General features: G+C 47.4%; 1 protein-coding gene across 3 annotated transcripts in view; it reads right to left on the reverse strand.

Moving 5' to 3' along the window:
* Positions 1 to 12,345, reverse strand: part of Plch1 (phospholipase C eta 1) — a 156,646-nt gene that overhangs the window by 34,159 nt on the left and 110,142 nt on the right. For all 3 annotated transcript variants that reach the window (XM_027933733.2, XM_027933731.2, XM_027933730.2), the window contains exons 8-10: positions 10,053 to 10,173; positions 6,758 to 6,929; positions 1,126 to 1,233 (exon numbers count right to left, since the gene is read on the reverse strand). In XM_027933733.2, the coding sequence (XP_027789534.2) occupies positions 1,126 to 1,233; positions 6,758 to 6,929; positions 10,053 to 10,173 (401 nt within the window). The remainder of the gene's footprint in view (positions 1 to 1,125; positions 1,234 to 6,757; positions 6,930 to 10,052; positions 10,174 to 12,345) is intronic.

The following is a 12,345-nucleotide window of genomic DNA, read 5'->3' on the forward strand; positions in this document are numbered from 1 at the left end:
TAGAAGATCAAATAAAAAGCTATCTAAAATATTAACTGCATTTCAGGTATGGAAATCTGTTCATATTTTCTGTGACCATCACCCTGTTAATGAGGGGTATAAAACTGAGCTAAACATAAACTATTAAAGGGAAAAAGATGAATGCAAATAACAGTTCTCCTTTTTTTAAAATTTCAAATCGATCTTCCCCAATTCACCCCTGAAAGTGCATAAAAACCAGGAAGGCAGTGTCTACTGAGATCTCAGCTGCTACTGAACTCTTGTCCCTTTAAAATAATGCCAGGTCCCCCTTGACCCTTCAGTTGAGGCATCATGGTGAGTGTGGTCAAGAAGAAAACAGGCTACTGCTAAAAACAGAACGCATCAGGAGAAAGCACAGACAATTATCTGTTTTTCTAGGGGACGACACAATAGCCCTGATGTCTAAAGGCACGCCACTTTCCTATAGAAGTGAAACGCTAGGTCCTGCACCAGCCTGTGCCACTCTCAGCCCATCCTGGCAACCAAGTGAGCTACGGAAGGCAGAGCAGGGCGCATCTCTGAGCCTTCCATCTCCCTGGACCACGTGGGTGAGTGGGGCTTTCCTGCAAAAGCAGCTTCTTGATCTCAGAAGGGGGTCTGAAGCCCCAGGCAGGTGACTAGCTATTCTGGGCCAAATTGTTTAGGATGTGGCAAGTCACACATTCAGCCAGGAGTCCAGGCCTGGAAGGGGTGGGAAATCCTCTGAACGACAGTCCATTCTCTTCAGGAGGAGAGGGCCCCCTAGAGAAGCAGGCCAGGGCAGCTGGGGTTGAGGCTGGCCCTGACCAGCAGTGCAGTGGGGCTAGAGGAGAGTCACAACTCACCTATTTCACCAAAGACACTGACATTACAACCTGAATTTGACTTTTAACCGTGTTGCGATAGGACGGCCTTTGCCTCTGGAGAGGGTCAGGTGAATGCCTTACATGCCCTCCAGTCCTGAGGCCTAAGGACCCTTGCTCACTCACTAACAGGCCACATGGGTAAGTGTCGGACATGGAGGAGTTTCAGCCTTCCCACACTGTGAAACCATATTTGTGAAGACCGACTCAGAACCACTCTACCACAGTGTACCGAGGGTGACACGGCCCAGCCATCACTCACACATTGGAGCTTAAACTTGCACTCGTCTTCAATCTCATCCGCACTGTCCTCGTCAGAAACTTCCCCTTCCTCTGCATCATCCCCAAGGTGATAAGGCAGCTTCTTGCCCTGAAACAGATCAAAATATCCCATTTAGAAATGAAAACAAATTTGCCACAGGCAAAAGGCAGAAGCAACGCAATTATCCACTGGAAGATGAACAGATAAAATGTGGTTTACACACACAGTGGAATATCATTCAGCCTTTAAAAAGATTGCGATTCTGATACATATTACAAATTGGTTGAACCTTGAAGGCAGGGTGCTAAATTAAATATGCCAGACACAAAAAGACACATTCTATATGATTCCACTTATAGGAGGCACCAAGAACAGTCAAATTCATAGATACAAAAGTGAACAGTGGTGGCCAGGGCAGCAGGAGCAAGGCCGAGTTCTTGTTGCCAAAGGGCAGAGAGGTTCAGATTTGCAAGTTGGAAAGAGTTCTGGAGACAGACTTACACAATGATGTGCTTTTAACGTGGCAGAACTGTTCACTTGAAAATCAGTGAGATCATAGGCAGATTTTATGTTACGGGTTTTTTACCACAATTTTCAAAAGTGCAAAATGAAAATAAAATGAAGTGTCTCAGGCTCATCACTTCAGACTCATCAAAAGGAAGACAGTTTGAATTGGAGGCAAAATAAGGCAGGGCAGGACTTCTAAGAAAATGCAATCATACACTTTCAATGAAATGAAATTAATTAGGGATATTCTACTAAAAAAAAAATTAAAAGAATCAGAACAGCTTCTCATAAAGGGCAGGTGACTGATGGCAAAAAGCCACTGTGCACAATGGCTGGCTTGATCTCCAGCATCGTGACCTTGGACTTCAGGACTAGGAGCAATGACATCCACTGCTCACCATCACCCAGGGAGATGTTTTATTGATATGCCCAAAGGGACAAGGCTGAGCCCCCAGAGCAGCTTGTTCTCCTGGGCAGGTAGCAGGTGCCCTCGGCAGTCACACACAGTTAGCAAGCCTCTCTTTCCCAGAACACAGCGAGTCTGCTGAGCAGCCTGAGCACAGTTCTCAGGACCAGGCCATCCCTGACTCACTCAGAGAGCACTCCAGACACCAGGGGCTCTGGACAAAGGAAAATCCACACAGGACGGTGAGACACTCAAGTTGTAAAATGGCATCCATCCTTGAGGACCCACGAGAAACAGGCTCCAGAATTGCACTTGGGCACCAAAATCTGAAGATGCTCAAGCCCTTTATATAAAACAAGGTACTATTTGCATATCACCTAGCACAAAATCATCTCTAGGTTGTTTACAATACCTATTACAGTGTAAATGACATGGAAAATCACTCTTTAAAAAATGACAGGGGATGTCTGTGCACGTCCAGGACAGAGAACTTTTTCGAAGTAATTTTGATCTAGGGTTGGCTGAATCTGCTGATGAAGGGAGCCAATACATATACACAGTATGGACTCAGTGAGGTGTAAAGAGTCAGAGGGAAATATAATCCATTGTTAGAAATAATTATCTCTGGGTAAGAGTATTATGAATGATCACAGTTACTTTCTCCTTTTCCACACTTCCTAATTTATATTCAGAAAAAGTAGGAGTAAATTTTAAAAACAACAGAAGCGGGCTCCCAGGAGTGGGAAGAAGCTCAAGCCCAAGGGGCCAAGGCCCCCAGTGTCCCTGCTTCCTGGGGTCCAGGCCCCTCCTCACCTGGGTTAGGCTAGACCTAGTGACCCACAACACAGAGGAGGGGACACATGGTCACTGTGGGATTAGCTTGCTGCCCGACTCTGCCTTCCCCTGGGCTGCTGTGCCGCTCCTTTCTCAGTCTCTCTGTCCCCTTCCCTCTCTCCCCCACCCTCACTGTGCTATGGAGATAAACACGTGGCAGGACAAAGGCCTCTCGCCAATGACAGCCACTCAGTCATCTTTGAAGAAGAGCCCCCCCCCCCCCCCCCCCGCCGAACCTACTCTTGAGACACCTGTGGCCTCAGCGGACGCCCTAGGGACATCCTCAGGAGAGGCCCAGAGCAGAGGGCCCAGCTAGTCACAGCCAGGCCCCTGAGGAGCTGCAGTATTTGAGGTCATCTGCTCTGCAGCCGCAGATGCCTACAGTCCTGCACCAAACCTGTGTAGAACGAACCCAGTGAAGGTACATTCCTAACACAGTCCCGGGAGCGGTGGCCTTCCATCCCACCATCCACACGACAGACAACAGGAAGATGCCAGAGAGGCTGGCCGGCCCTGCCCACCCCACGGCCTCCTCCCTGACTCCTCCGAGAGCAGTTGGCCTGAGCCTTAACAGCTCCACTTCGAAGGCAGCAGGTTCTCTGGCTAGAACATCTGGATAGGGCGCCCACATTCCAGGCTAAGAAAAGCTGCAAAACAGAGGTCACCATGGCTGGCCCCTCCAAGGAGACTCCTTCACACCCAGGGAGGGGCTCCCTAAACACGGAGGGTCGGGCCTTGCCTGGCAGCCAGGCACTCTCTCCTCCCAGACCCCGTCCAGGCTGAGGCTGACCTCAACCCAGGCTGACCTCAACCCAGCCTCTGCCCTGCACAGCTCAGCCCGCTGCCCTCCGCAATCTACCCTCCCCTCCTCCTGGGGGCCTACTGCCCAGCCAGTTCTCAGAGAAGTCTCCACCCTCTTTCCCACACCCTCCTCCATACCAGAGCTCTAGACCTTGGGTCCTTAGCACTGCCACGGTTTCTAAGCTGATTAGATAACTTACGTAATTAAACTAAAATAAATGCTCACAATCAAGATTATTGAGATTTGGAGACTTAAATTTATTTTCTCCAATTTACAAAGGGGCATTTAGAATATTAAAAAGATGGGGAATAGTTTGTGTAATATCAATTACAAGACAGGCTAAAATTTCAATTACAAGACAGCCTAAAATTAAGGCATTTATTTCTCTTTTTTGGGGCCAGGGGTTAAACCCAGGGGTGCTTAACCACTGAGCCACATCCCCAGCCCTTTTTCTGTTTTATTTTGAAACAGAGTCTTGGTAAGTTGCTTAGGGCCTCACTAAATTGCTAAGTCTGGCTTTGAACCCACAATCCTCTTGCCTCAGCTGGGATTACAGGTGTGTGCCCTGGACCCAGCTAAAACATTTATTTCTGTATATTACTTCAGGTCTTATTGATGTAGAAGGCTTCTACAATACGAGTCTCTTTTCCTTTTATTCTAGGGAACATTCTGGAAAAGTAGCTATAATCATAAGGCAGCACCAGAAATAAGGTTCATAAATTAAGTGATGGTCAGCTGTCCCCAGGAAAGGACAGACAAGAACCAACACCTTTCATTTACTCCCCACCAACCTTCACTCAGAGTCAACTTTATCTAGGGTACCATGGCAGATACCAAGAGGGACCTCTACACAAGACTTTAGAAATGTGGGGACAGCAATTTCCACTTTTGAAATCAATCTTTCTCTCTCTCTCTCTCTCTCACACACACACACACACACGAGAATGATTACTTATCAAGCAGACAGGAAAAAAAGCAAAAGGACATTGTTTTTAATTCTCTTACCAACAGTGCTACTCCTAAAAGTAACTCAAGAATAACCTTCGGTAGAATCTTGTGTAACTTCGTGAATCTGATCATAGACCAGAGGAAAAGTAAATGAGAGTGACCCAGGTGTCTCCTGCATCCCTTTCTGATAATATTCTGGAGTCAGATTACTTCATGCATTAAGGAAAGACTGCCAGAGACAGGAGCAAAGGCCACCTCTTGGCTTCCAGTTACCTAATGACGTGAGTCACACCCCTGAAAGTGGGAAACTGGGACCGCAGAGCAGTGGTTACTTTCAGCAATAAAATCCACGAAAAGTTGCAAGTTTGTTATGATTTTTGTTCAAAAGCAACTCTTGTTACCTTTTCAGGATGTGTGTGTGTGTGTGTGTGTGTATGTATGTATGTATTTGTGCGTTATATGTAATTGCACGTATACGCATGGTTGGAAAGTGTGTAACAGTCACAACTTGTCGACACACTGTGACTACCCTGCCAGCAAGTGCCACAGGCCTGCCTCTGGTTCTCCTGGTGCCCATATGCCCTGGGGCATCTGTGCCAAATGACCCACACTCAACTCGTGCAGAAGAGACCCAATTAGTTCACATCAAATACCCACCTAAATCCCACCATCAAAGGAAAGACAACAATCAAATGGGCTCCCTCTACATCATCTCCTGACTGCTGGCTGAAGAATATTGAGGAAACCCAGAAACACAGTACTACGAAGGTGACATTTTATTTTCTAACCCAGAAATGATCTTTTTTGTGCGTGAGTTTTTTTGTTTTTGTTATTTTTTTTGGGGGGGAGGGGGTTACCAGGGATTGAACTCAGGGGGACTCGACCACTGAGCCACATCCCCAGCCATATTTTGTATTTTATTTAGAGACAGGGTCTCATTGAGTTGCTTAGCACCTTGCTTTTGCTGAGGCTGGCCTTGAACTCACGATCCTCCTGCCTCAGCCTTCAGAGTCACTGGAATTACAGGTACAGGTGTGCGCCACCTCGCCTGGCTCAGAAATGGTTTTTTGTTTTGTTTTGTTTTGTTTCAGAAATGGGTTTTTAATGCAGGAGTTGGCATTAACAAGACTTGGGCACACTGGCCTGAACAGACTTCCCTCCTGGGCCACTTAGAGCTTTCATTCAAAATGCATCTGCACATACAAATGACTGATAACATCTCTTTAATTGGTTCTTAACCTTTAATTTTCCTTTCATGGATAAAAAACAAGCTTTCTAAAGAGGCACACTTTACATCTTTCCCTTACAGCCCAGTTAAAGATTTGCCTGGAAAGGCATAGCTTCTCGACTTCCCTACTCCGGGATGACATTCAGTGTTTGGTGCACACTGCTTTCAAGTACAGGACCCCATTTGAATATTAACAACCTAGTTCTCTCTACTTCAATTTTATCTCAAAACAACACAACGGTCCAAAGTGGTTTTAGAAAAAATATGAAATTCACAGGAATGGGGTGAAATCACAGAATGAGGCCCTGGAAACGCGAGCCACTGTCCCATGGTATCCTTTGCATGGACAGACGGCGCCCATCGCAGGTGATCTGTTGGTGAGTGTCACTCATCCACCCACCATGCCTCCGCACAGGCCCATCCCGTGGGGCAGGATGTCTGGGCCTGCTCCTGCAGAAGCCGGCGTGTCTCACTTACATAACCAAAACTGATCAACCATGAAGATGGGTTTTTTCCTTTGACAGACAGCTCCTAGAGCTTGAAATGGGAGAAAAGCATCTGAACGAGATGCTTTCAGACGTGGCTTTGAGGAGTCTTGTCCTCTCCTGTCCTTTCCCCCACTCCTAAACACGTTCCTCCCCTGTGTGAATACTTCCAGACTAAAATGGTGCACACCTGGCTCGAGGAGAGGTTTTTATTGAGTAAAAACCAGCCCAGCACAGGTGGTCAGCCAGCCCTTTCTCGAGAGCATGGCTATAAACTGAAATCAAGTGCACGTTCGAGCAGGGACATCCTTCCTTCGTGTGCTGCTGCACTTATTATCCCCATTTTAAACCGGGGTTTAGTTGATGTGGGAACCAGCTCCATGGGTCATCAGGGGTCTGCCTGCAAACCCTGAAGTACTAACCTTCACTAGGATCTTCCCCTTCAGACTCTGAGGGCTGGGGAGCTGTTTGCCCTCTCCGGTGTCCACGGACGACAGGTCCAGCCTGTCCTGGAAGATTCCCTTCAGGTACTGAGCGATCTTCCTCTGCTGCTGGATACTGCAGTGGTTCTCAATAGACAATATAACGGGGAACCTGGGAAACGGCAACAGGATCAGAGACAGGCAAGGCAGGGATTGGTGAAAATGGTTCTGTATTCATTGTGCTCTTACAATCCTGGCGACATGGCCTGCCACAGTGGTGACAATTAAAATGCTTCTAAAAGGGGAGTTAGACATGCATTGAACAAATTCTCCTGAGCAAATGCACTTTTCAGGGGATAATGGCTGAACAAAAGACTAACCCACGTGGGATGACTTGATCTAATATTCTGCACCAGGGGAAAATAATGGTGGGTTTGCTATGTATCTTTTAAAAGAAAAAAAAAAAAGGTTTTAAAGAAATGAGAAGCCTAAGGAAAGGAAACTCACACAATAGAATTTTGTATTATTTCTTCAAAAGTCTAGACATCAGCTAAGCCATCATTACATATCAGGAAATGCAGTCATTTCCTCTTAAAAAAAAAATAATAATAATCAGTTCTCAGCTTGAAAATTACTACTGAAGATAAAATAAGGTAATAAACCCTTGTATTTTATAGCCTCTTATGTCAGGCATCTCAAAATCCTTTTTAATAGAATTATATGTTGCTCTTTTACTAAGACAAACGGGCAAGCATCATTCTCCACCAACATACGGGTTTCTCTACAGATGTGGAGCCGGCGTACGATGAGAACCGTACAGCCTGGGGGCTGGTGGCCATGGCAGAAGGAGCCAGGGCTCACTGCTGAACTGCACTCCTCTCTCAACATTTTTCTTTTCTTCAGAATGAGAAATTCCTCTGAAGCTGGGTGCAGTGGCGCACACCTGTAATCCCTGCAACTCCGGAGCCTGAGATGTCGAGCCTGCACACTTTAGTGAGACCCTGTCTTAAAATAAAAAATAAAATGGGCTGGGGTACAGCTCAGTGCAGAAGTGACCCTGGGGTCAATCTTTAGCACAATACACAAAAAAATTGCTTTGCTTTCAGATTTATTGATTCTTTTTCTTGTTTTGCATCCCCTATTTTTAGAAATAATAGGCAATATTTTTTTCCCTAGAGTATGCCAGAAATGTTTTGGAGGAGAAAAGAACAAACTATCAATCCTGAGATCTCTTGCATTCACAGCAGAGAATTTAACAATAACATTTTAAAGTATCAATCTGTTTATTAAAAGCCTATATCGGCTCATGCTAGAGTAAGTCTGTGCTTTTCAACAGGAGAAGAGATGATTTTGTGTCCCCTCCCATAAGGGACATTTGTCAATGTCTTAGGACATTTTTGTGGTCACAATTCAGAGGGTGCCACTGGCATTTCGTGAGTAGAAGCCATCCTACAATACACAAGACAATGCTCTACAACAAAAAATCATTCAGCAGAAACCCTGGTGAAGAGATGCGGCCACAGTGTGAGAAAGAAAAGGAGAAGGCCCAATTTTTTAAATGTATTAAATAAGAGTATTAATTTTTTTTTTTTTAATTTAAAACACATTTCCTACAAGGGTTCCCAAGTTGCAGTGAGCAGTCACAAGGCTGGGGAGTCCTCCAAGGTGCTCAGGAAGCGTGCTGGGAAAGCATGGCTACTCCGCTAGGATTGGCAGAAGTCAGGGTTGTGGAGAAGACCGGTTGGAGTTTACAGCTCAAGATTCTTGCATGTAGAAGAAACCATGAATTATACAGCAAGGATCTCTTATTAGAATAGCATTTTAACCTCATGGTTAATTAATAAGACCAAATATTAAAAATTTTAAAGGCTACTAACTTCTAAAATATTAATTTTACGCAACTGTAATTTTAATTTGCTCCTTTAATTCAAAAACCCTTTCTGGTCTGTCTGGTACATTGCAGGCACCAGCTAGGCAACAGAGAGTGAATAAGAGGTGGCTAAGACACAGCACCTATTTCTCCGAGTTCAGTCTCATGGCAAGTCACCAACCACTGTAACAGGCTGTTAGCAGCAGAAATAGGCTCAGGGTGCTAAATACAGGGGGAAAGAAGATTTAATCATCTGGTGGGTCAGCAGTTTGCCAGAGGGACAGTGCGTAAGTGACCCCGCAGGACAAGGAAGAATCCAGCAGGTGGACAGTGGGGAAGGGGGTCCAGGCAGAGAAACCCGCACTTGCCAGGGTGGGAGCTGCCCGGGTGCCAGGCCTGTGGGGGAGCTGAGGGCTGGTCCCTGAAGGCACAGAGGGCAGGCAGGAGTGCCTACAAGGCGAGGGAGCTTCTGAAGGACGTTTAGGTGAGGATCACAGTGTGCGTTACTTCCAAAGGAAGACTAAGGCATGGTGCAGAGGACAAGCTAGCAGGTAGGGTGGCAAGACGGGGCACGGATAATTTGGGAGCAGAACCGAGAGGAGCTGGCTGCCAACAAAAGGACTAGGGAGTCCTGGCCCAGCTGCTGGCAGGCAGAGCTGCCCCAGAGTAAAGGAAATGGAGCAAGGGCAAAAGGAGCTGCTGAGTCCAGTGAGGGCCATAAGCCCGAGGTGGCCGAGTCTCACCTTCTGCTCAGCACGTGGCTTCTGCACAGGTAACTCCAACAAACATTTCCTATGCATTTTTCATAAATCTTGGACTTAAGAAAGAAGCCTGGGCATGCAATTAAGTAAATATCTGAAAATAAAGCCAAGGGCAACACCCAAGGAAAGAATGACTGTTACGGGAGTGAGGAAAGGGAGTAGAGGACCAGAAGCCAAAATAGGAGGCCGCACTGTCCCTGGATTAGAGGCGATGGTGTGGGCAAAGCTCACACCGGGAGGAAACACCACTGTCAAACGTCAGTCAGCAGCACAAGACTGTCAGCCCCTCGGGACATCCAGGTCACCGGTAGTTCAGCAGACCTGGATAGCAGGTAGTATGCTGTCACACCAAAAACATGGATCCCGCACAGTAACTAGTTCCCAGCCTTCACGGACACCTCACACCCTGGGTTCACAGATTTACATGGCCAGTCTTTGCAAGGACATCTTCAAGGAAGTCACAGGGAACAGGCAAGGAGTAAACAGAGCACAGGAAAGCCAGAGGCTGAACCCTGTCATCTCTTAGTGACGCCTGTTGGGGGAGGAGAGGACCAGGTGGAGGCGACAAGACGTGGAGCCCAGGGAAGGGCGCTGGCTGGCTCTGTGGCTCAGCCCAGGCAGTGTGGCAGCAGGGGAGCCTGGGTCCCAGGCCTGCGGTACTTACTCGTTCTTCACGAAGGCATGCTTGTTGATGGTCTCCACAACGTCTCGGAAGAGAATTTTTGAAGTCAGAGTGTAGCCGTGGTGTACCACTGGCTCTCCATCGGGGCCGTCCCAGCAGTCCACTGCCAAAAACAGAACCTCGCATCAACACACAGCGTCTCTGGTACCTACAGACATTTCTGGAAATACCAGACATGTTTTCAGTTTGTCATTTGAAAGTACGCCCATTGCAATCACGACTAAGATTTCAGACAGAGAGATGGGTATTCTGGAGTGTTTATCAGGACAAAGAATCAAAGATAATACGTGGTTTGGTTGTTAGTTAGTGCTTATAGTTTACAAAGACACACTCCTTTTCAGTCTAGCATTGACCAAAAATTTTGTGAGCAGGTAATGCAAATCTTGCCAAGTGTGCCCCAAGAAGTGATCATTGTTAGCAGAAATGTCTGAGTTTCTTCCCCAGGTTTGAGGTAAGTCACAGTAACTCTCAAATTGCTAACAAGGCTTTTCATGATTGCTCACTCAAACTCACTGTTTCCATTTGACTTATTCCTGTTTTATTAATTGTACAGTAATAAAAAGTAGCACTGACTCCCTGAGTTCAAATCCTCAGATTCTTCAAAATCCATGTGACTACCTGCAAACGATCCAAGAATTTGAATCTTGTGAAACAGAAACAACAACTGCACTTCCTGGTGATGACAAAGTCCCCATAAGGTGGCCATGACGCCGCGGGCACAGGGTAACTTACATCCTGGATGTCACTGCCGGCTGTGCATGGAGGATAACGCTGGTTCCCAGGAGGAACTGCCTCCCTGACCAGGGGGCTTCCTGTGCTTTACCTTGGGCCCCAGGTTGATTTCCTAAAACTCTGCTTTCGCCCCGTCGCTTATGTGCTCAAAAGCCTCCGTGGCCCACTGCACAGCATCTGGGAGGTGCTGACAAACGTCCTGTGGCAGCTCTGGCTGCTGGCTCCATGTCGTTACATTGCATACTAGAGGCTCCTGGGCACTGGCCAGCCTGTGTCCTCAGTTGCCCAGCACAGCACAGCACTGTGTGCAGTCTCCCACCTGCCCTTGCACTTGGGTGTGGCCCGAGAGACACGGGCAGAAAGGACAGTGCCACTTCCAGGTCTGGCCAAAAGAACCTCCTTCGGGAGTCACTGTCCCCTTTCCCCTGCTGTGGCTTTCAAGTCATGTGCTGAATTGGCATGGCACCTGCTGGGAACCTGGGTCCTATATCACTGCTTGGCAGACTCGCACCTGCTTGGGCTCCACGGACACCAGAAGCAACCTCAGCTGGTGGAGCAGAGAGGAGCTCTGAAGGAGCTCATGCCACTTTCGCATCTCACAAGTCACTTGATCCCTCCTGTTCCCGCACAGCCATGCCCTTCCAGTCAGTGGACTCTCCCCAGAGTCCCTCCTGCATGCCTCTGTGGTCAGCTGAAGCCCTTTCACTCGGCTTAGCCAAGCCCATTCAAGGCTGAGTTGGGCCACCCCACCAAGCCTCCCGACCCTCCCTTATGGCAGCAGGTCACAGACACAGACACCAACCAAAGCCCAGCAGTCAATAGCACCTGAATAGCAGCCCGACAGGAACTAGGGCTACACAAGGACACAAGGTAATTGTGCTCTCAGCACTAGATAGGAGAAAGAGTTCTCGATGGCAGATCTGAGAAAAGTAAAAAGTCTAGGTTTCACTACTATAAAATTTCACAATATTTAGACATTGGCAAATAACTCACTTTTAAAAGCATAATATGGACTAAACACACACAGTCTGTAAGCTGGGTTTGGCTACTGGAATAGCACCTCAATTCTATCTTCTATCAGGACCACAAAGGACCCCCACACCTGCCCTCTGTTTCAGCAGAACCTATCCCACATCTGAACCTATTTCCCCAGGAGACAGGTGACAGCTCCATTTCCTTTGCAGCAGTCAAAAGGCTCACATGACCATAAGGTGACAGTGACAACTTATCCTAGGTGTCAGCTGCACTAGTCAAGGATGGTCACTGTTGGGTCAAAGAGCAGTCGAGACTGGGTATGAAGACACGCTTGGGTGTGACTGACATCTGAATCGGCAGGCTCTGGGGGAAGCAGATGACTCTCTGTGCAGTGGGTGGGCCTCACCCAGTCAGCTGAGGCCTTACCATGGCACTTCCCACAGATGGAGAAATTCTTCTCGAGGCTGTGGCACAGAAACCCTACCTGTGTCCCCAGCCTGCTACACTTTGGAATTCACAGCCACAACTACCAGGTCAGCCCTGCTAGTCTCCATCCTGCCAGTCGGCT

Source organism: Marmota flaviventris, chromosome 8 (assembly GCF_047511675.1).
Source record: "Marmota flaviventris isolate mMarFla1 chromosome 8, mMarFla1.hap1, whole genome shotgun sequence".
NCBI lineage: Eukaryota > Metazoa > Chordata > Mammalia > Rodentia > Sciuridae > Marmota > Marmota flaviventris.